Below are 23,189 nucleotides of genomic sequence, written 5' to 3'. Positions count from 1 at the left end.
ATGGAAGATATTTCTAACTCTCTTCTATTTTAGAATACAATACAAATGAGGCACAGATTTATAAATGCGGATACAAACGTGCGTCCGTTTGGTCTCAGGGTAGAAAGTGGGGGCGCACGAGTTCAAATCCTGATTTAGCCATGAAAGCAGCTGGGTGACTTTGGGCCAATCACCAGGAGACGGTGAGTTCTAGTCCTGCTTTAGGCACGAAAGCCAGCTGGGTGACTTCGGGGCAGTCATTCTCTGTCAGCCCAACCTACCTTAAAGAGCTGTTGTCATGGGAAAAATAGGAGGAAATTGTATTGTATATGTTCACCATCTTGAGTTATTTATGAAAATAATAAAAGGGGGATAAATTTTTTTTAAAAAAACATCTCTATTCAGCCTCTTTGAAATGCTCTAGAAAAGCCTTATTTGAAAGCACCAGGACATAGTAAACAACTGTGTGGAACCTGAGCATACAAATCCAGCAAGGTTTTTTTAATTCTTCCCTTACCAAATATACCCTCCTTTGTAGCCTCCGTGGCTTAAACGTGGAACCCCATTTTAGAAGAAGTACAAAACGCTTTCTTTTTTTCCGCCTGCCCTTCCTCAAAAGTACTTTCACCAGAACGCTGTGAAATTTACTTAAATAGTTCATCACCCGGGGCCACTCAGATCTACTCGGTTTTTAATAGAGAAGCTACCCGATGGCGAAAGATTTAGAAACAGGGATGACAACCATTTCCCCAAATCCTTCAGCGGCTACTCAAGATAGTTCCCAAAAGTTAAGACGGTAGAAGTGAACTTCGCCAAAAATCCTCCTTTGATGTCACAAAAACAACAAAAAAGCAGCAAACAACTTGCCACTAAAGGTCTATGATTTAGAAAAGAACAGAATAACGGAGTTGGAAGGGACCTTGGAGGTCTTCTAGTCTGACCCCTTGATCAAGCAGAAGACCTTATATCATTTCAGACATGGCTCTCCAGACTCTTCTTAAAAGCCTCCAGTGACAGAGCACCCACAACTTCTGAAGGCAAAGTCGTTCCACTGGTTAATCGTTCTCACTTTTAGAAGGGGAAAAAAAAAAAAAAGATTTTCCTTATTTTATCTGCTCATTTCGAATGAGGCCACTTTCCAGAACTTTGCCAAGAACGATTTCTAAAGTTTCTAACAAACGCTTTAAAAAGTGCAGGCGTTCTAGCAAGCAGCTGCGTACCTCCAAGGACTTGTTACTGCTGCAAATGTCTTGCAGCCTTTGCGGAAAAGGTGATCTTGCTCATCATTTTGGCTGCCTAAATCTCCAAGGTGAATGCTGAGAAAGAACTAAGGAGAAATTTCCTGACAGTTAGAACAATTAAACAGTGGGATGACTTTGCATCCTCCCCCCACAAAAAATATATATATATGGTGCTTCATCACTAGGAGGTTTTCAAAAGAGATGTACAACCATGTGCCAAAGCGATCCAAATTTCTGCAAACCGCCTTACAGAATCTGCAAGCAGCTCTGATTACAATTTCTGCGATGATGCCAAACATACATACATACATACATACATACATATATATATATATTTACTATGGTTCCACCCTCAGAAAGTGTCCAAAATTCCTTGCTTTCTGCTGTATCCTCCGTTCCAAGATCCTTTGATTCAGCAGTTGGGTTTGACCCTGCCAAATTTTGCTATTCTTATTTTTTAAAAAATTGCAAACACATCTATCATAGCACCTTTCTCTTTTAAGAAGAAAGAATGTTGCAATTGTTATGAAGTTGAATTCCTTGCGATGTTATGGTTTTGAAGGGAATAGCAATAATAAATAAAGAAATGTAGTAGAATATATTATAGCATTAAGTAGAAAGTTAGCCTATGGGCATTTGTTATCTTGCTGTTGTAAAAAACGATTTCCTTAACCATTCACTTGTTGTAAAACAACTGTAAACACATGCCTGCTATCAATTACATCCTTCTCCTATTAAGGCCTACGTCCTCCCATCTAAATCAATCTGAATCCATCTGTTTTCGGGGATTGACAGATCTCATGGCGTCCTCTGCAAATGTAACATCTCCTAAACCTCCCAGAGTAATCCATATCTTTGAAGTGTACTCCTCAAATGATCAATTAGGCAGACAATGGGAAAAAAGATAACACAGCCAATAGAATCTGCTTGTTGCAGGAAGATGTAAATCTTGATTAGATTACATGACTAGTGTTTTACAACTCGTTAGATTACATGACTAGAGATTTGCAAGGTAATTAGAGAACTAAGAACAAAGACTTTTGCATGTATAAAAAGGACAGGACATCTTTCTGTATTTTGTGCAATTTTCCTCCCATGTCTCTTGTGATGTGCTAGGAATTTCTGACCTAGAACTTTAACTTTGATCAAATATAAAGTCTGCTTTCTTTGATTTGCAAGCCTCCATTTAAGTTTTTGTTTAAGCGTACTGCCACACCTTACAGTTTGGTAGAAGAATTCGGGGACTTGGCACCAGGCCTTAAAAAGTTGTGGCTTTTTTTAAAAGAGAAAGAATGGACCTGCCATTGAGCCTGTTAGACTCTGATAGCATCTCTATGGAGACAAAACCTTGAGATACCAAACTGAAGTCTTACCAGATGCCTCCTGCCTCGCTCAGGCTTTTCTCACGCAATGTTTTGTTTGAGGAGAGGGTTGCCCTGATCACCAGTTCTGAAGGTAACCTAATCCAACGACTGGATGGGACTCGCAGAGATCATCTAATCCTTTCCCAAGGCAGGATTTAAAAGGGTGAAGAGCTTGGTCCTAGAGACCCTGGTTGATTCATTTTGAAAGCATCTCTTGCAAAGGTTAATCAAGATTTGAACAGAGCTACCAGCATTATCTGATGTAGGTTTACTTGATTGCATATAATGGCGGGAAACGCAAACAGGAAGGGTAAGTGATAGAAATATCACTAAGACAGTTGGGGAGAGAGGGAGGGAGGTTGAGAGAGAGAGACAGACAGAGAGACAGAGAGAAAGAGAGAGAGAGAGAGACAGATAAACAGAGAGAAAGAGAGACAGAGACAGAGGAGAGACAGAGAGAGTAAGAGAGAGAGAGACAAAGAGAGAGATACAAACACAGAGAGGAGAGAAAGAGAGAAACATATATATATATATATAGAGAGAGAGAGAGAGAGAGAGAGAAGAGAGAAGAGAGAGAAAGAGAGAGAGAGAGAGAGAGACAGTTGTGTGATAAAATCTTACTCAATGGAAGAATCTAAAACAACCTGCAATTGAGGTAGAAAACCACAAACTCTTTAAAATGGAAAAATAAGCCTGTCAATTACCAGAAATCTTTTGCACCCAGTTAATTCTGCTCTAAGCCAGGTCACAGAAATAAAACACAGGAAGTTGGACTCAAGATGATCCGAGACACACCTGCAGCCTGAAAAGACAGACCCGAAGTGTGAAGAGGAAGCTCAAAAAGAAAAAGAAAAAACATCTGTCGCCAAACTAAAAGCAGAATTGCCAAAGACTGATGGAGAAATAGGCCACGGGGGAAGAAAACGAGGCCTAACCACAGAGGAGTGAGAAACACATCAGCAAAATAGCAAAGCTCAAGAATTTCTTGCAAGCCGCAAAAGAAACCTGAAGCAGCAGCTGTGCAGAGGACAATTCTTTGGTGCAAAAAATCTCTTAGCAGCTCAGCAACGTTGGTTTCAAAGTTGCTTTGAGCACCAGAAGTGAACACCGTGTTATAGTCACCCTGGAATACTCAGGCTCACGAAACTCTGGCTGTAGAGATTTTGAAGTTGGGGGTTTCTTCCAGATATTAAGCCCTTAAATAATTCTCCAGAGCTTCCAGAGAGAAGATACAAGGACCACTTAGCTATCTACTTAGCTATCTACTTAGCTATCAAAGTCTATCATCTATTTTTTTTTTCATTCTGATCATCATCATCATCTCAACCAGGGATTCAAAATCAGATTAAATCTCCTCTGCGACTTTTGAACCGAGCTTAATTGGTCCAAAACATGTTTTGGAAACAAGAAAGGCACTGGAAATTATACCATGCAGCAATATTTTCAGGATTATTTCAGAAAGGTAGTTCATCTTTCCAAAAGGAAGGTCATTCCGTCAGGTTCTTCAACCTTCCAGGACACTCTTTGAAACCTCCGATGGGAAAGTCCACCTTCTTCTCCTTCCCAACCCATCGGTCTATCATTGGACTACAATTCCCACCCGCCCCAAAGAGCAGTTAAAAAGCTATTTATCAGTTATTCTAAAACCTTGCTTGGGTCCATCCGATCGGGCACGGGTCTATGACAATTCACCACAGCCCACTCACGGTGGCCAACTCACCACGAGACAACTTGCAATGGCCAACTTATCATGGGATAACTAGCTGCAGGACAAGAGTTACATTAATATCAAAGAAATGGTGGCATAGACTCCTCAAAGAAAGGATGCAAAAGGAGAGACGGAATGTAATGTGAATGACAAACATGTAAATATTTTTATTTATTTATTTTAAATAATTAAATTGAACTGTTAAATTGCCATGCAGAGAATTGGCCAAGGCGAGTTGGCTGCAGCAAGTTGTCCCATTCCGTCAGGGCACAAAGAATGAGGACCACCGGTTAGGTTGCAGCATTGAAGATCGATTCATTGATTCACAAGAATCTGGCCAACTAAAGTTCAACATTAAATTGGTGCCTGATAAGGGTCAATGGAATTCAGAAAGGGGTTCGACTTGGATTGTTTGTAGCAATGTAAAGACTCTAGGCTGATGACTTGCTTAACTCCACCCCCCACCCCCCAGCTCTGCCTGTTTTTTTTTCCCCTACACATCTATGATTGATGGATTTTGGAGCCTTTGACCCTAAACTCTAAGGAGAGGCATTTCGAAGACTCTTAAAAAGGCAAGAGGGGACCACCAAGAAAAAAAAAAGACAATTTAATTAGAGCGACACTGATTAAATGCAAAACATTGCAGTTCAGGACAGAATACCTAGTACGATTGGCTAAATAAGTCACATATTCAATTCTTCTCTAAATGAGGCTCTGAAAAAGATCCCCCTGAAATTCTGGACAGCTGCCTTCCATCCCCATGAGAATCCAAAGCTGGACAGCTGTTGGGTCTCATCCAGTAAAGCAACAATGTTCTCTATTCCTATTGTTCAAAACCATGTTGTCATTTTTAAAGTGAAGACTGCCAGTTGAGTGTTACGACACAAGCTTGAGGACTAAAAACACTAGTCTCGCTTCCTCCTGGCTTATCAAACAAGACAAAGAGAGTTGACTGAAGCCCACACCAGTAATAAGACAGGTCTTGTCACTGCTAACCTAATTAATATCCATCTGCTTCACCCCCCTGCAACTAACTGTCCATTAGAGGCACTCATTTCCCCCTCTGCCTAATTTGCAAGCATCTACCCTCCTCTGTAATTACACAAACATCTGTCTGGAAAGCTTACAAAAAGCCTCCGGCATGTCTCTTAGATCCCCCTACTTTAGTTAGCCAGCCAAATGTGAAGGATGGGGCAGAAGGGAGAAAAATCTGATTTCTCCAAGGTCACAGATGACTTTTGTAAGATTAACGGACAATTACAAGGTCAAAGAGACACCAAACAGGCCAAGAAAATTTAATGGTGCTTGGTTTGTATTCCTTAATTGCAAAATGTCACCTCCCTCCTCCTATACATACACCATTGCAAAATAAGTTTTTTTTTATTTTTTAAAAAAGGAATCACAGAGAGAGTTAGGGAAGCACGAGCCAAAATAAAATCTTTTTTTTAAAAAAAATGTATTTATTGGTAATAAGTCACCGGCCGCCAGAATCTGTAACCTAGAAAGTCACTTGGATATAAAATATTATTTTACTGCTAGAAAGCCCTCAGTATATATTTTGTTGCTGTGAATAACCAGGGGGATCCTTGCCTCCCTTCTCTTTCTGGATTTCAACTCTTTTTTGCAGATTCCCCTCCCCACCGCCCCAAGCTGCAAATGCCAGTTTGGTCTAGTGGTTAAAGCACCTGGCTAGAAAGTGAGAAGCTATTAGTTCAAGTCCCATCCTAGCCAGGTAAAGCTAACTGGGTAACTTTGGGCCTCTCATCAGGAGTTCTAGTCCTGCTTTTTGCATAAAGGCCAGTTGAATGAGTTTGGTCCAATCCCCAGAAGATAGTGAGTTCTAGTCCTGCCTTATGCATGAAAGCCAACTGGGTGATTTTGAGCCAATCATCAGGAGATTGTGAGTTCTAGTCCTGCCTTAGTCAGGAAAACCTTTGCAAAATTACGGAAAGGAGCTAATATCCCTTCAGAAGATTCAGTTATAGAAAAAAATATTGGAATGCGCCGAAATGGATAAGCTCACATTGGAAATGAAAGACGAGGAGGATTCCAAATATTATCTAATATGGGATAAGTGGTATGAGTGTTTAAAAAAACAGATATAAAGATTAGAAAGAAGGATTATAGTAAATAAAGTAAGAGACCTTAAAGGAGTATCAATGTAGGTATGTATATAATAATGTATTTGTCGATGCCAAACCGTTGCTACAAACATAAGTGAGATTTGTATTTTTGAAAACTGTAATAAAAATTATTTTCAAAAAAATAAAATAAAAGTGGCTTTTATGGCTAGCTGAAAATTTTTTATAATCCAGACATGTGCATGAACTCTGCCTGATAAAAAAAAACCTTTTGGCTTTTGCTGAACGCCAAGCCATAATTCATCTAACAACTTAAAATGATGCTTCAAACAAAGGAAAATGATTCCATATGTAGCCAAGGGATTCCCTTCCCCACCCACCTAGCTAGGCTGCCAGACAGCTCTGGTTTGCAGACCCCTTGACTTGAAGAAGCTTCTTGGGAACAAAAAAAGAGTTTGTCAAAACTCGAAAGCGAGAAGAAAAACTAGCTGTCTCTCACGCGAGAGTGGATAGGCTTCTGTTCTAAAGCTCACACCTTTCAAATTTCAGGGATAAGGCAACAGAAACTGGACATAAAGGCAGGGATAAATAAAATAGGTATCTTTAATTGGCTGAGTGTGATTGGACACACGCGGAATTTGTCTCCGATACAGAAGCTCTCAGCAACAGAGAAAGAAATTAGGGCTACCATGTTGAAGCTGTACAAAAGTCTAACAGTTAGAAAGCTGTTAAAAGTACAGATCTTATCCTTTCCCTGTACTGTTTTCTTCTACTAAATTGTTTGCATAACTGTATTATTTTTGATTAGGTGCCGCAGGGAGAGTTTCGTGTGGATTTTTGCTGGGTTTTATTCTTCTCTTTCTCTTGAACATGGTCCACAAGCAAGCCATCTGGTAGAGCCCTAGGATAAGCAAGAGGCTCCACTGTTCCCTTGAACAAAACCTGGTTAATCTTCATAAGTGCCCAAAGATACACAATCCACCCCAGGCAGCATGAGCTTGGCTCAAGATTTAAAAGAATGTTGTTGTTTTTTCCTAATCTCCAAAATAGGTATGTAAGTGGAGCAACGAAGCTTCTACAACCAGAGAGCTTTTGCACATTTGGAAGTATTAATTTTTTTATTATATTTTGGTTACTAAAATTGGCCTCCCTTTGAATTTGCTCCAAGGCCTCCAGAAGAGCCCAGGCAGTTCTTTCTTCCTTAGGCTTGGTGCCTTGGTGAATCCAAGAAACTGACCCCCAAAAGTGAGGTCCTAACCCCAGCACTGTATGGCTAGGAGAGTTGGACCATAAAAAACCAGAATTACTACCAACCTGCCTTCCATTGAGCCACCTGTATGCTGCACGAATCAAAAAGAGGGCTGTGAAAATATTTACAGACCCCTCACATCCCGGACAACAAACTATTTCAACTCCTTCCCTCAAAACAACGCTATAGAGCCCTGCACACCAGAACAACTAGGCAACAAGGATAGTTTTCCCCCAAACGCCATCACTCTGCTAAACAAATAATTCCCTCAACACTGTTCAACTATTACAAAGTCTGCACTACTATTACTATTAATCTTCTCATCACTCCTTTGTTGCTTGTATCCTTAATATAAAGACTGTTTCCTAGTATGATTTGATTGCTTGTTGTATCTTATGATTATCTTTAAGTGTCGTACCTGATGATTCTTGACTCTTGATGAATGTCTCTTTTCTTTTATGGACACGGAGAGCATTTGCACCAAGACAAATTCCTTGTGTGTCCAATCACACTTGGCCAATAAAGAATTCCATTTCATTCCATTCCATTCTGTTCTATTCTGTAAGGAAAGTTGAGTGCCAAAGAATTGATCCTATTGAATTGTGATGAAGACTCAGTCAATCCTCAAGGAAATCAACCCTGATGGTTGAAAACCTCTCAGGATCCTTCCAGTTCTACGATTCTACATTTCCTCTTTTGCTACTCTTTAGCTAGTTACTAAATCCAACCATTTTGCAGGCTTCCGTCAGGCGATGAGCTATGGAGTTTGCACAACCCAGGAAGCCACAGAAAACTAAGGTTAAGAGGAACCCATTCCAGCACAGGCAAATCATAGCAATAACACAACTAAAAGGGACCTTGGAGGTCTTCTAGTCCAACCCCCTGCTCGAGCAGGAGACCTTATACCCCGTTTCAGACAAGTGCCTGTCCGGTCTCTTCTTAAAAACCTCCAGTGATAGAAGCACCCACAAGTCATTCCACTGATTAATTGTTCTAACTGTCAGGAAATTTCTCTTCGTTCTAGGTTGCTTCTCTGCTTGATTAGTTCCATTGCTTCTTGTCCTGCTCATGGACTACATATAGACTCATAAGGAGCCTTATACATTATCCTCCCGGTCAAATGATTGTTTCTTGTTCAGTGAAAACCTCCACCCACAACTCTAAGGAGGCAAAGTTTATCCCATTGTTCTGTCAGAAAATCTCTCTTTCTAAGTTGGTTCTCTCTTTAAGATGAACATAACTAATAAACGTGACCAGAATGCCTTGGGGGGTGGGTGGGTGTTGGACTTGATGACCTACAAGTCCCTTCCAACTCTATTAACCTATAATCTATGACAAGCCTTGAAATAAAAGACCCTTCCTCTTTGATAAAGAAAGGGTGGGTGGGTTTAATCTTAAAAAAATCTCTTACATACATAGGCGGATCAGCTCACCAGGGGCCTGAGCGTTCCCAGCCGTTGCTTAGCAGAGCCGAAACCAACAAGAACTTCTCCGCAAGGCGCTTTGGCTTTCCTGCCTCCTTCAAGGTAACCAGAGCAACAGGAGGTTCAAATCCAGCCTGGGCAAACACACACACACACACTACTAGGCAAAAAAAAAAAAAGCACGTTCCTGGCCCTCATGAAGGCAGCGCGATTCTTTCTTCAGCGTTTAGGGCATCTCTCATCTCGCGCCATCGTTGCTACCCAGACCTGAAAAGGCGCGGGGCGCGTAAGGAAGAAGGATGAGAGAGCGAAGGGGTTGGATAAAGAGGGCGCTTCGTTTCGCGGGGGTGCCCAAATAAAACGGGGTGGGTGGGGAAAGAGCGTCCCAACTAAGTGACTAAACAGAGCCACGTTTCCACTCCTTTCTTCCCCCCCTCCCAAAAAAAATCTGGTTCCGAGCCACATTAAGAACAACCTTTCCAAGGATGCAGTTCCAGAAAGAGCGCACAAACCAGGAAGAAAAGAGGATGCAAGGGTGGTCTCCAGTCCCTTGTTTTAAAAACATGCCCCCAACCCCCTCAAAAAACTCCACAATTGCAATGCCCACCCCGCCCGGATCTTTCTGCAAACCCGCCAACCTCCCCAAAGCAACCAAAGAAGAACGGCAGAAGAGACTATACAGGGAGCCCCCAGCCCTCAAGCCCCAATATTTACTTGGCCAGCGATGGTTGGCCTCTCTTGGCTCCTTGGAGCCAACTTTCTCCTCGACTTTGCAGCCTGCGAAGTTTTTGCAACAGGGCGGATCGTTTCCTGGAGTTGTGAATTGGCGGCGGCCAGTGTCGAAACGCATCTGGAGGAGGAGGGGGGAAGGAGGGAGGGAGGGAAGGAGGAGCCAGATGGGCAGAGAGCTGCAGATGACAAGGCTCTTCCCCCAATGGCAGCTTGAGGGAGGCGGGCAGAGGCGGGGGTCATTAACATAAGAAGATTCTTGAATGGGAGGTAGAAGCCAGCCTTTCCGTAAGTTTTGGGTCCAAAGGGGAGGAAGGAGGGAGGGGGGAGTTATAGTTGCCTGCAGGGAAAAGGGAGGGAAGAAAGGAAGAAAAGAGAGAGAAAGGAAGAAAGGAGAGAAAGGGAAAGAAAGTTAGGGAAAAAGGAGAAAGAGAAAGAAAGGAAGGAGAGAAAGGAGAGAAAGGGAAGGAAAGAAGGAAGAAAAGAGAGAGAAAGAAAGGGAAAGGAAAGGAAAAGAAAGAAAGAAAAAGGAAGTTAAGAAGGAAGTTAGGAAGAAAGGAGAAAGAGAAAGAAAGCAAAGATAAAGATGGAGAGAAAGAAAGAATACACGCAATTCTGCAGGCAAGTCGTTCCACAAGTTAATTGCTCTAACCGTTAAGAATTTTTTCGTTAGTTCTAAGTTGCTTCCCTCCTTGGTTAGTTTCCATCTGTTGTTTCTTGCCTTTGGGGGCTTTGAAAAATAGTTTGACCCCCTTGTCTTTGTGGGAGCCCCTCAAATATTGGAAGGCTGCTATCGTGTCCCCCGCTAGTCCTTCTTTTCATTAGACTAGACATTCCCAGTTCCTGCAACCGTTCATCGTCTGTTTAAGCCTCCAGTCCCCTAATCATCTTTGTTGCTCTTCTCTGCACTCTTTCCAGAGTCTCAACCTCTCTTTTATATTTGTTTATTTGTTTCGTCAAGCATGTTTTGGATAACAGACATAATTAGGAACCTGAAATGGGTACGAATAAAAAGGGAGACATTAGGACAGGTAGGCACGTTGGTGCGCTTATGCACACCCCTTACAGTCCACTTAGGAATAGGGTGAGGTCAACAGTAGACAGTCTGAGGTTGAAGTTGTTGGAGTTTGGGGAAGAAAAGCTGGTGTAACCAAAATAACAGCCACGGATCTTTTTTCTAACAGGTTTATTGAAAAATTAAACCACAGTCTCTCTCTTTTATGTACATATATAGTGAAATCTGGAAGGGTTCCCCCATTATTGGCTAGGGACCGACGACAAAGCGGAATCCGGGCAAGAGGACTGCAGAGGCGTCAATCACAACCACAGATGGTTCTACTTCCCTCTGACGGTGCCCAGATCTTTTCCTGCCCAAATTTCTGGGACCTGCCGTGTTCGTTAGATGTTCCCATAAGATACAAGAAGGGGAAGAAAATAGAAAGAGCTACGAGAGTAAAGCAAGGGACGTTTTCAGACAGCTGTCTTGCCAGGTTATTCGAACACGGAGGCGAAGGAGCAGGGAGAGGTGAGCTAACCGATGGTTTACGAACCAGATTATAGATTAATAGAGTGGGAAGGGACCTTGTAGGTCATCTAGTCCAGCCACCCCCCCCTCCCCCAAGCAGGAGACCCTACACCATTTCTGACAGATGGCAGTCCAATCTCTTCTTGAAAGCTTCCAGCGATGAAGCTCCCACAACTTCCGAAGGCCACTTCGGTTCCGTCGGTTGATTGTCCTCACTGTCAGAAAAATCTCCTTATTTCCAGGTTGAATCAATCAACCGGAATAGAGCTGGAAGGGACCTTGGAGGTCTTCTATTCCACCCCCCACCCCCCAAGCAGACCCTACCCCATTTCTGACAGATGGGAGTCCAGTCTGTTTTTGAAAGCCTCCAGGGATGAAGCTCCCACAACTTCTGAAGGCAACTTCTGTTCCATGGGTTGATTGTCCTCACTGTCAGAAAATTCCTCCTTATTTCCAGGTTGAATCTCTCCTTGATCAGTTTCCATCCATTATTCCTTGTCTGGCCTTCAGGTGCTTTGGAAAATAGGTTGACCACCCCCCCTCCTCTCCGTCAAGGATGGTCGCTGGGAAGAAGGACAATAGGCTTCTCAAGGTCTATTTGGGAGCCTTTAGAAGTGGGGGCACTTAGCAGAGAGACAATATGTTGAGGAGAGGTCAACCCAACACCACGTTTCCTCAGCGGGAAATCCTGTGTAGGCTCTACCTGGGTGAACAGGTGTGCCCGCCACGAGATGCCTCAGACATCCCGCAAGCCCGTTCTTTCCTCCCCATCTCTTGGTCTTTTGGCTTCGGGGGTCTCGCAGACCCCCTAAAGTGCAACATTGAATTCTGTGACGAGGAAATCAATGTAGTCCTTCTCCTTCGCCTTGAAAGCCTCGGCGATGATGCGAGCGGCTTCCCTGTGCTCCTTGTCGCAGAGGGTCGTGCCGTTGATTTCCAAGATCACCTGGCCGACCTTCAACTGGCCGCAGTTGTGAGCGGAGCCGCCCTTCTGTGGCAGGGAAAGAAAAGACAAGAAAGAAAAGAAAGGAAGTTAGGGAGAAAGGAGAAAGGAAGAAAGAAAAAAGAGAGAAAGGGAGGAAGGAAGGAAGAGAAAGATGGAGAGAAAGAAAAAGGAAAGAAGTGAAAGGAATGAAGGGAGAGAAGTAGGAAGAAAAGAGAAAGAAAGAAAAAGAAAGATAGAAAGAAGAAAGAAAGAAAGGAAGGAAGGAAGGAAGGAAGGAAAGGAAGGGAAAGGAAAAGAAACAGAAAGAAAAAGAAGTTAAGAAGGAAGTTAGGAAGAAAGGAGAAAGAGAAAGAAAGGAAAGAGAAAGAGAAAGAAAGAAAAAAAAGGGTGGAAGGAAGAAGGAAAGAGGGAGAGAGAAAGGAAAAGAAAGAGTGAAAGAAAGGCAAGACCAAGGGATAGAAAGAAGGCAGGTAGGAAGACAAGGAGGCAGGTAGGAAGAAAGAAAGGAAAGATGAAGAGAAAGAAAAAGGAGAGAAGGAAGAAAGGAAGGAAAGAGAGAGAAAGCAAGAAAGAAGAAAGGATAGGAAAAGAAAGGAAAGAAAGAAAAACAAAGTTAGGAAGGAAGTTTGGAAGAAAGGAGAGAAAGAAAGAAAGGAAAAATAAAGAAAGAAAAGGAAGGAAGGAGGGAGGGAAGGAATGAAGAAAGGAAAGAAGGAAAGGGAGAGAGAGAAAAAAAAGGAGAAAAAGAAAGGCAAGACCGAGTGATAGAAAGAAGGCAGGCAGGAAGACAAGAAGGCAGGAAGAAAGAAAGGAAAAAACAAACAATTAAATGGTTTTGCTGGAGTTGAGGGAAGAGGTCCGTTCTCTGGCTCTTCAAGGTCAGTCTAAGAGCAAAGCCATGGAGAAAATGTCTCCAGCCTTTTCCTAACCTAAAGAGAACTTTCCTTGGATGTCCTTCCCGCGTTCTAGAGAACCCCACTTCCTTGAGGAACCCCTGAATTCATACCTGGATCGTGACGATCCTGGGCAGGGGCTGTCGCGTGTTCGCACCCCCTTCGATGGCTATGCCCAAGGTCGGGGCGCTCTTCAACACCCGGACTAGATGAGAAGTTGGCTCCCGGAGGCCTGGCTGTAGAAAGGTGGAGAGGAGAAGAACCTCAGTGGAGGAACCAGTGGAGTTGGCGACAAGAATGATGGACGCAAAAGACACGTCTCCAAAACTTTGACTAAAATCCTGAATCTCGCCGGCTCACCTTTCCTGGAGAAGTCCTTTTTTGAGTGCAAATTAAACCAGCGCTGCAAAATATTAAGCGGTCTACAGAGGATACCGTATGTATGTGTGTCTGTGTGTGTCTCTGTGTGTGTGTGTGTGTGTGTTGTTGCAATTTTTCCTTCTCCTTTTGGGGGCCACCCTAATTTTAAAAGGCAATGCTGCCCTCTCGTGGAGGAACGTGGCCTTTTAATTTCTGCCAAAATCCAGGCTGTTTTTAATAAGCGTACGAATCCAGTACAGTTACTCTATTAAAATGTATAATTCACTGGAGAGTGGCATTTGTTTTCTATAAATCATGAGGATACGTTTCATCTTGAGTTTGCATCCCATTCTCCTTGCCTAAGAGGGAGTCGTGCTTAAAGCACCAGACTAGAAACGGAGAGGTCCTGAGTTCTAATTTTGCCTCGGGCAGAAAACCTAAGGCAAAAGCTAAAAGTAAACACTACTCTACTCTACTCTACTCTACTCTACTCTACTCTACTCTACTCTACTCTACTCTACTCTACTCTACTCTATTGCATTCCATTGCATTCCATTGCGTGGCATTGCATTTTATATTCTGTCCTGTCCTGTCCTGTCCTATCCTATCCTATTCCTTAATCTATTCCATTCCATTCCATTCCATTCTATTCTATTCTATTCTATTCCTTAATCTATTCTATTCCATTCCATTCCATTCACATTCCATATTATATTTTATTCTATTCCATATTCTATTCTATTCTATTCTATTCTATTCTATTCTATTCTATTCTATTCTATTCCTTAATCTATTCCATTCCGTTCACATTCCATATTCTATTCTATTCTATTCTATTCTATTCTATTCTATTCTATTCTATTCTATTCTATTCTATTCTATTCTATTCTATTCTATCCTATCCTATTCCTTAATCTATTCCATTCCGTTCACATTCCATATTATATTTTATTCTATTCCATGTTCCGTTCTATTCTATTCCACTCCTCTCTAATATTGGGGGCCCAGGAACTGGGCCGGGCTCCAGGATACACCCCCACCTCCCTTTGCCTGTTGCTGGTGCCCGTGCCCGAGGGACGCCTCACCGGTTTGGGTCCTGCCTCTACCGCTCTGCCCGCTCGGGGGACTCCCTGGGGTGTTTGTGCCGGAGGCAGGCCCTGCAGCCGCTGAGTCCTCTCCCTGCTGGTGCTCAGCTCCGCTTCCCCCAGATCGACGCCGCTGTCTTCGCTCAGCGTCTGCCCGCTGGCCGAGAGCTGGGAGAGCGTGGAGGCTGGGATGGGAAACGGTGAGAGACAAGCTGTTAAAGGAAGCAGCAGAGCGGAGAGAGAAAAAGGGAGAGTGCTGAGAACAGAAGGACAGAGTTGGACTCTTACAAGCCTCCCGTGATGGAGAAGCCACAATTTCTGGAGGGAAGCCGTCCCACTGGTTAATTGATCTGGGACTATTAATTGGAAGGGACCTTGGAGGTCTTCTAGTCCAACCCCCTGTACAAACAGGAAACCCTATACCATTTCACACAAATGGCTGTCCAATCTCTTGTCCCAAAGGTGCTTTTTTTTTCCCGGGAGCCAACTGGACTTTCTTATTTCTGTTTGTTCTTCGAAGATGTTTTGCTTCTCACCCAAGAGAAGGATAGTGGAGCCGAAGAAGCTTCTTGGATGAGAAGCGAAATGTCTTCAAGGGAAATGTCCAGTTGCCTCTTGCAAAAAGCACCTTTGGGACAACCAGGGCCCGAAGGACTTGAGAATCTCTGCAAACTTTTTGTTCAATCTCTTCTTAAAAAATGAATGTCGGAGCAACCACAACTTCTGGAGGCAAGGATTTCCACTGGTTTATTGTTCTGACTGTCAGGAAATTTCTCCTTAGTTCAAGGTTGCTTTTCTCCTTAGTTAGTTTCCATCTGTTGCTTCTTGTCCTGCCTTCAGGTGCTTTGGAGAATAGCTTGACTCCCTCTTCTTTGGGGCAGCCCCTCAAATATTGGAGCACCGCTATCATGTCACTCCTAGTCCTTCTCTTCATTAAACTAGACATATCCAATTCCTGCAACCATTCTTTGTATGTTTTTTCCACCAGACCCTTAAGCATCTTTGTTGCATCTTTCTGTACTCATTCCAGAGTCTCAACATCTTTTTTTTACATCGTGGCGACCAAAACAGGATGCAGTATTCCAAGTTTGGTCTTACTAAGTCCTTATAAAGTGGTATTATTAACACTTCGCGTGATCTTGATTCCCTCCCTCTGTTAATGCAGCCTCGGATGAATTGTAACATGGAACAATAAGGACAGATTCTGTGGATGCTTGAGGCAGAGTTTTAAATGCAGCACAGAGGAAAATGTTGTCTGGTTGGCTTTTATCTTTTAAAATGGTTTGTTGATTGGGGCCCGCTTTATATTCATTTTTTGCAAGCTACCGAATAAGGGATGGATGATGTGTTCATTACAGGAAGAAGGTAGCCTGGCTGACTGGGGTGCATAAATAAATAAATTTGCATGCAACAGCTACGCATGAATATTTGGATAAAAAAAATATACAGCAGCTGCACTGGCTGTTATATGAGCAGAACGAAGCCCAGGGGTCAGCTCACTTCTCTTGTCACTGAATATATTATCAAGAGAAAGTTCTTGCCTGCTCCCTCCCACTTCACAGATTGTGCACTATCCATGTTAGATAAGAGAGAGACACAGAGAGAGAGAGAAGAAGGAGAAGGAGGAGGAGGAGAGGAGGAGGAGAAGAAAGAAAGAAAGAAAGAAAGAAAGAAAGAAAGAAAGAAAGAAAGAAAGAAAGAAAGAAAGAAAGAAAGAAAGAAAAAGGAAGGAAGGAAGGAAGGAAGGAAGGAAGGAAGGAAGGGGTTGGGTGGGTGGATCAGGAAGTAAGGAAGGCAGAAAGAAAGAAAGAAAGAAAGAAAGGAAGAAAGAAAGGGAAGAGGAAGGAAAAGAGAGGAAGGAAGGCAGAAAGAAAGAGGCAAGGAAGGAAGAAAAAGGAGAAAAAAGGTGGGTGGGTCAGAAAGTAAGGAAGGCAGAAAAAAGAGGGAAGGAAAGAAGGGAGGAAGGAAGGGAGGGAGGGAGACAGGAAGGAAGGTAGAAAGAAAGGGAAGGAAGGAAGGAAGGAAGGAAGGAAAGGAGACAGAAAGGAACGCAGAAACAAAAAGAGGGAAGAAAGAAAGAATCGGAAAGAAGGAAGGAGATGAGAGAAAGAAGCACTTCAAAGAAACGAAGTGGTCACCTCTAGCATGAGGCAATGGCTTGACTTCATTCACATCCGGTTCGCTATTCGGCCGATGAACTTCAACCATGATAAAGTGCTGCGTGTTCCCCACTTCAAAACCCCGCTTCTCTCTGGGAGGGGAAGCCGCTGGGCGGGTAGGGGAGCTTGGGGCTGTGCCAGCAGCCTCCGGGGAAGGCTGTTTCAACCGGGTGGGTGACTGGATCCGAGGGAAAGGTAGCATGGGGTGCTGGTGGACTGTCAACAGCCGGGCCTCCAGGGGCTTCCTCGAAACACGAGTCGCTGGAGAGATGGACGCGTAGATGGAGCTGGAGGCCGAGTCCTCCGTGGAGTTGGAGGCGAGGCTGTGGGTGTCCTTCTCGGAGAGGCCTTGAGGGGCCATGAAGAACAGCCCCGACTGGGAAGATTCAGACGACCCCAAACTGGGTTTGTGCACTTGGTCTGAAGGATCTGGCCGTGACTGAGAGGAAGGAGCCGGAGATGAGGCCCTAAAAGCTGGAAGTTCTTCGTAGAAAGAGGAGACATCATCCTAAACAGAGGAGAGAACATTCAGACGTGGCCACAAGAACAGGGGAGGCAAGGCCAGCTTGTTTCAGGCTGAGGGCCCTCCTTCCATTCTGAGGGAGATGTCAGGGGTGGATATTCCAACGGACGGAAGGTCCCAGCCAGAAACAAGCATGGATTCTATTGAATACGAACTACTCAGATGGACTACTCAGAAGGTCGTACAACTGTGCTACATATTTAAGCTCCAGCTAACAAGTGACCGACGGTGAATTTAGGCACTGCTTAAAGACGTAGCATGAGGAATCCCTAGCACTGATGATGTTACTTAGTGTGGCAATGAAATGTCTACAAGAAAACCACCAAGCTCCTCCTCCTTCTCCTCCTCCAACTCCACGGAGGACTCGGCCTCCTAGTAGTGACCTTCTAGCACTGATGATGTAACCTAGTCGGGTAATAAAAGATCTGCAAGAAAACCACCAGGCTCAGAGAGCACCAAGGACCCCACAGTCCTCCTCCTTCTACCCTCTACCCATTACCTTTTAGCACTGATGATGTAACCTAGTTGGGTCATGAAAGATCTAAAGAAAACCACCAAGCTCAGAGAGCACTGAGGACCCCACAATCCTCCTCCTCCACTTCTTCCTCTTCCTCCTCTTTACCCATTACCTTCTAGCGCTGGTGATGTTCCCTAGTTGGGTCATGAAGCATCTGGAAGAAAACCACCAAGCTCAGAGAGCACCAATGACTCCACAGGTCCACCCCGAGCTACAAATATTCTATCAGTTAAAGAATCCATGTCTCAATAGGATACCAGAATAAAACCTGGGACATCACTAGTCTAAGCTGGCCTTCCTTGGGAAGTAATTCTGCTGCTATAAGGAGCTGCAGAGAGACTCTGGTGACATAAATGGGATGTATCAGAAGGTCCTCTACTCTGTTCCCTACCACCCCTTTACCTCCACTTCTTTGAGCAGAACAAAATGATAGGATGGATGATGGGTGCTCATGTGAAGAAAGAAAGACAACGATTTCATAGACCAACACCACTTAGAACTATTAAAGCTTGGAGAGCAATCAGGAGGAGAACCTCTTGAGATGACCAAGTCTTACCAGGGAGATGTCAGGTAAGGCGTTGATCCTGCTTTGGCTTTCACTCCTCCCCCCATCGGAAGAATTCTGGCAAGCAGGGAAAGAACAAGGAATGTGGTGTTACAGAGGGATCCAACCCCAGATTCGTTCAGTATGCAAAGCTCTTCTCCATTCAGTCATTTCAGGGTCACTCAATCTCTAATAAAAGTAGGAGCAACCAACGTTGGAAATTGGGCCCTGCCTTGTATTTGGACTGATTATCAGCAACAGTAGGCATTGGAAATAGACACTGTCATCTGGTTGAATGAAGGATCCATATCATCACTCTTCTAAGGCTAAATATAGTGACTTTTGATAGACTGGGAAATCTAAGGAACCAGGAAAACTGCACACAAAGGTCACACAAAGTCAAAACACCACCAGCTATTCTCTCTCTCTCTCTCCAGTATTGATCTACAGTATCTATCTATCCATCAATCCATCCATCATTTATCCATCTATCATCTCTCTCTCCAATATCTATCTATCTATCTATCTATCTATCTATCTATCTATCTATCTATCTATCTACTTATCTACCTATCTATCCATCATTTATCCATCTATCATCTCTATCTCTCCAATATCTATCTATCTATCTATCTATCTATCTATCTATCTATCTATCTATCCATCCATCCATCCATCCATCATTTATCCATCTATCATCTCTATTTCTCTCCAATATTTATTATTTATCTGTCTGTCTGTCTGTCTATCTATCTATCTATCTATCTATCTATCTATCTATCTATCTATCTATCTATCTATCTATCTATCTATCCATCCATCCATCCATCCATTGATCTATCTATCCATCTATTTATCATTTATTATTTATCATCTACCTATGCTCCATTCCTGTCTAATCATCTATTCTTCTATTATACCTCTATATCTTCATCCTTCCATTGATCCATCTCTTACTAACCCTCTCAATCAGTTCCTTCTCTTTCTCTCTCGTTTCTCTTATCACTCTGGCCGTTTCATAATGAAGGCAACTGTCACATCCCTCCTCCTCACACATCTTGTCTTCTCCTTTCAAAGTCCTTTCTTCTAACTCAAATCTCCTCGCCTGGCTTCGCCTAAGTCGCCACCAACCTCTACTCGATGCGCAAGGGGGCAGTCGATCACAGGTTTCCCCCAAATCCAAGAAACCACCCTCCCACTTCCCCTCCTCCCGTTGTGGCTGGCTCTGTTTTAAGGCCAATTTGGGAAGCAATGCTTCCGAGCCGTTTTCAATTAGTACAAAGCACAATTAACCCCCTGCTAATAAAACATGACAGCGATTGGAGAAATCCTTAAGAGGAAGGTGAAAGGAACAAGGTTGGCCTAACAGTTCCTGTTTGACAAGACTTGGAGAGCAAGAAGCGAAACGGAAAGATTTTTTTTTTTCCCACCAGGCAAGGATCAACCATCAGTAGCAAAAACAGTGAGCTTGAATGAAATTTGGTAAAACAGTACCGTTCGCTCAAGGAGAACCTAGGAAAAACAAAACATAGTAGGAAAATATTGGCCCTCAAAATTGGAAGCCATCTGCAGGAATCTCTTCCGTTTTTTTCTATCTCTCCTGTTTTTTTTTTTTTTAAAAATCAATCAATTTTGAAGTTCCAGATAGATGAATGCATCCAATGGCGCATTTCTCCTTAATGAAATTCCGCGGCATAATGAAACAAAATTAAAAATTAAACAATGCTTAAATGCTTTAAGTGCATTTTAGGGAGAGAGGAAATTCAGTCACGTTCATAATTTAGGCACAGCTTCCCTGTTTTAAACCGTGGTTGTCATCAGGGGTCTCCAGCCTTGGCCACTTTAAGACTTGTGGACTTCAACTCCCAGAGTTCCTCAGCCAGATCCCAAAATCCACAAGTCTTAAAGTGGCCAAGGTTGGAGACCTCTGCTTGTCATCATCCAGAAGTCAAAGTCCCAATTTACCAACTTCTTCCATTTGTTATGGATCGATAGATTATGCGTCACAAAGTCCATTCTTAATAGCCACACCGATCTTCTTCAGGGAGATCCATTCCCAGCCAGGTCCTTCTGATCTTCTAATGACCATTTCACCATCACTGCCTGGCCATCTACCTCCCTGCTTATTGTCATCTTCTTCTCCTTCCTTCCACCTCTGGACTTCTCAAAGGAGCTGATCTTTGCACTGATGGATGGATTGATCTGATGCATTGATTATATGCTACTAAGTCAGTGTTGACCCTTAGCAGCCACAAGGATAGATTTTTCTCCAGCAGGATCTGTCTCCAGTTTGGTCTTTCAAGTCTTCCATTGGACCCTTCCACAATTTCTCACCCTTAAGTCCACCCCATCTTGCTGGTGGTCATTCTCTTCTTCTCTTTCCACCTAACATCAGAGTCTTCTCCAAAGATCCATCCAAATGGTAGAGTTCTCAAGAAGCCTTTAACAGAGTTTGAAGGCACCTTGGAGGCCTTCTAATCCAACCCCTTGCCCAAGGCAGGAGACCTTACACCATCCTGGAGAAATGCATGTCCAACCTTTTCTTGAAAACCTCCAGTGATGGAGCGCACACAGCTTCTGGAGGCAAAGTCGTTTCACTGGTTAATTGCTTTCACTGTCTAATTTCTCCTTAGTTCTAGGTTGGATTTCTTCTTGATTGGTTTCCGTCCATTGCTTCTTGTTCTGTGTTCCTGTCCTTTAGTCAATCCCAATTTCAACTAGGACCACGATGGCTCCCAAGTCCTCTTTCTCGATTTCCCAACTCAATTTTTCCATTTCCTGTCTGACAACACACACACACACTCTACACAGAAAAAAAAATCCCCTCCAGAATTGCTTACCTCCATCAAATCAATCAGCCACAAGAGTCTCTCCTGACCACGTGGGTTGAATTGACGTGGACACAGCGTGCAATAGGTGGAGAGGAAGAAATAGGTTAGAAGCTTAAAAAAGTGAAAATGCAATCTAAGCAAAACCCAGGCAGAGCAATGTCCTTTTCCTCCCCTCATCACCCTCTGATGAAAGTAGATTGACTTTCAAAATGGGTTCCGGAGGGAGAAGTTGAACGCTGAAATGTGACAGGTCTGTATTTATTGGATTGGAAATTGGCCGAGCTTTCTCTGGAGAAAGCCTTTCCTTCCAGTGAAAACCCCATATATTGCACAGGTCAGAAGGTGGGCTGAAAAAATATCTACAGGCCCCTCACACCCTGGACATAAACTGTTTCAACTCCTCCCCTTGGGACAGTGCCGTAATTACACGCCAAAACAACCAGACACGGAAGCAGTTTTCCACCATTGCTCTGCTGAACAGCTAATCTTCACAGTAGTGTTTTATGTCTATTTATCCATGTTATGTGGCTGTAGTATTGTTGTTATCCTTCTTATCATCTTCTTTACTCCCCCCTTTTATTGGTATTATTGTTGTTGTTGTTGTTATGATGGTGGTGGTGGTGATGTTGTTGTTTTTTGTATGTACACGAGTGCTTCTGGACCGGAGACAAATCCCTTGTGTGTATAATCAGACTTGGCCAAATAAAACTCTTCTCTCCTCTCCTCTCTTTCCTCCTCTACTCTCAACTCACCTCATGTCCTCCTTCCTTCTTTCCTCCCTCCCTCCTCTCTCATTCACTATGAGAATCCCTTCCTTCCTTCCCCTTTCCTCCCCTCTCCTCTGCCTTTCCTTCTTCCTTCCTTCCTTCTCCTCTCCTCTGCCCTTCCTTCCTCTCTCATTTCTCCTTTCCTCCTCCTCCCTCCCTCCCTCCCTCCCTTCCTTCCTCCCTCCCTCCCTCCCTCCCTCCCTCCCTCCCTCCCTCCTTCCCTTCCTCTCCTGTCCCTTTCTCTCCTCTCCTCTATTGCCCTCCCCCTGTCACTAACCACCTTTGACTTAAACAGCCACAGGTTTTCAAACTGTTCGAGTTGGTTTTACACGGCTGGGTCAGCTGTCAACAAGAAAGAGAGTGATTGTATTTCAGTTTGTTTTAGCCGATCGATCGGGCTCTTGCTTGTTTTGCAAGAGAGAAACTGCTTGGCGGAAAGACAGGATGGAGAAACGTATCAAGGATGCCTCTGCAGAGAAAACTACCCTGTTTCCCCCCAAAATACGACCTACCCTGAAAGCAAGCCCTAGCTTGATTTTTACATGTGTGCCCAATATAAGCCCTACCCCCAAAATAAGCCCTAATTATGATCTTGCCCACTCCAGAGTGGACAGGTAAAAATTAAGCTGGGGTGGAGATGGGGATGGGGGTGGTGGAACTGCCCTACTACTTACCTTTGGACTGTTGTAGCCAGGCCTCGCACACCCCGACACCTGCCTTGCCGGCCCATTTCTTCTGCAGCTGGCAAGGCTTTCCTGAAGGCCTCTGGAGCTGATACTAAAGCTCTGGATCGATCCAGAGTTCTCTTATCGGCTGCAGAGGTCTTCAGGAAAACCTTGCCGGCTGCAGAAGAATATGTTCCTGAAGGCCTCTCACACCATAAAGGAGGCCAGGGGTGACACAACCAAGTGAGGTTAGTCAGTAGATGACATCCCCCCAGAATAAGACCTGGTGCCTTTTTTTTTTTTGGTGGGGAAAAATATAAGACAGGGTCTTATTTTCAAGGAAACGTGGGCATTGCTATTAAAAGGACTCCCTTCACGGCTGCCTCGAATACTCAACCTCTTTGCTGTGGCTTTCAGGAGTTCAGGCATTCCGCAACCTGCTCTGTCAAACAGCCTCTCTCTCCCGGAGCCTGCTAATGAGGCTTTGATGAAAGGTGTTTTTATTACCAGCAAATTGATTTCATGGCCCTCAGGGCTGCAGCACATTTAAAAAAAGGCGATTATGCTAACTTCCTTTGGATGGGAGGGAAGACAAGACT

The 23,189-nt window shown here is 43.7% G+C and overlaps 2 protein-coding genes across 10 annotated transcripts in view; both read right to left on the bottom strand.

Annotated features, from left to right (window-relative positions):
* The window catches only part of AKNA (AT-hook transcription factor), a 38,350-nt gene extending 28,464 nt beyond the window's left edge, over positions 1 to 9,886 (bottom strand). For 2 of the 6 annotated variants that reach the window (XM_026712381.2, XM_087914661.1), the window contains exon 1: positions 9,761 to 9,886. The gene's annotated coding sequence lies outside the window, so the exon portion shown is untranslated. Of the gene's footprint in view, positions 1 to 9,033; positions 9,181 to 9,760 lie in introns of all 6 variants that reach the window. The other 4 variants (XM_087914656.1, XM_087914658.1, XM_087914657.1 and 1 more) reach the window with 4 other exon arrangements.
* Positions 9,887 to 10,962: 1,076 nt separating this feature from the next.
* The window catches only part of WHRN (whirlin), a 57,033-nt gene continuing 44,806 nt past the window's right edge, over positions 10,963 to 23,189 (bottom strand). For 2 of the 4 annotated variants that reach the window (XM_087914483.1, XM_087914485.1), the window contains 6 exons: positions 21,168 to 21,200; positions 18,340 to 18,405; positions 16,723 to 17,251; positions 14,585 to 14,796; positions 13,253 to 13,375; positions 10,963 to 12,291 (listed from right to left, as the gene is read on the bottom strand). In XM_087914483.1, the coding sequence (XP_087770609.1) occupies positions 12,109 to 12,291; positions 13,253 to 13,375; positions 14,585 to 14,796; positions 16,723 to 17,251; positions 18,340 to 18,405; positions 21,168 to 21,200 (1,146 nt within the window). In that variant the 3' untranslated portion in view covers positions 10,963 to 12,108. The remainder of the gene's footprint in view (positions 12,292 to 13,252; positions 13,376 to 14,584; positions 14,797 to 16,722; positions 17,252 to 18,339; positions 18,406 to 21,167; positions 21,201 to 23,189) is intronic. The other 2 variants (XM_087914484.1, XM_087914486.1) reach the window with 2 other exon arrangements.

Source organism: Pseudonaja textilis, chromosome 17 (assembly GCF_049901715.1).
Source record: "Pseudonaja textilis isolate UNSWEBS1 chromosome 17, rPseTex1.2, whole genome shotgun sequence".
Classification (NCBI taxonomy): domain Eukaryota; kingdom Metazoa; phylum Chordata; class Lepidosauria; order Squamata; family Elapidae; genus Pseudonaja; species Pseudonaja textilis.
Note: the sequence above shows the minus strand (reverse complement) of the source record. Positions and strands in the feature narration are given on the sequence as shown.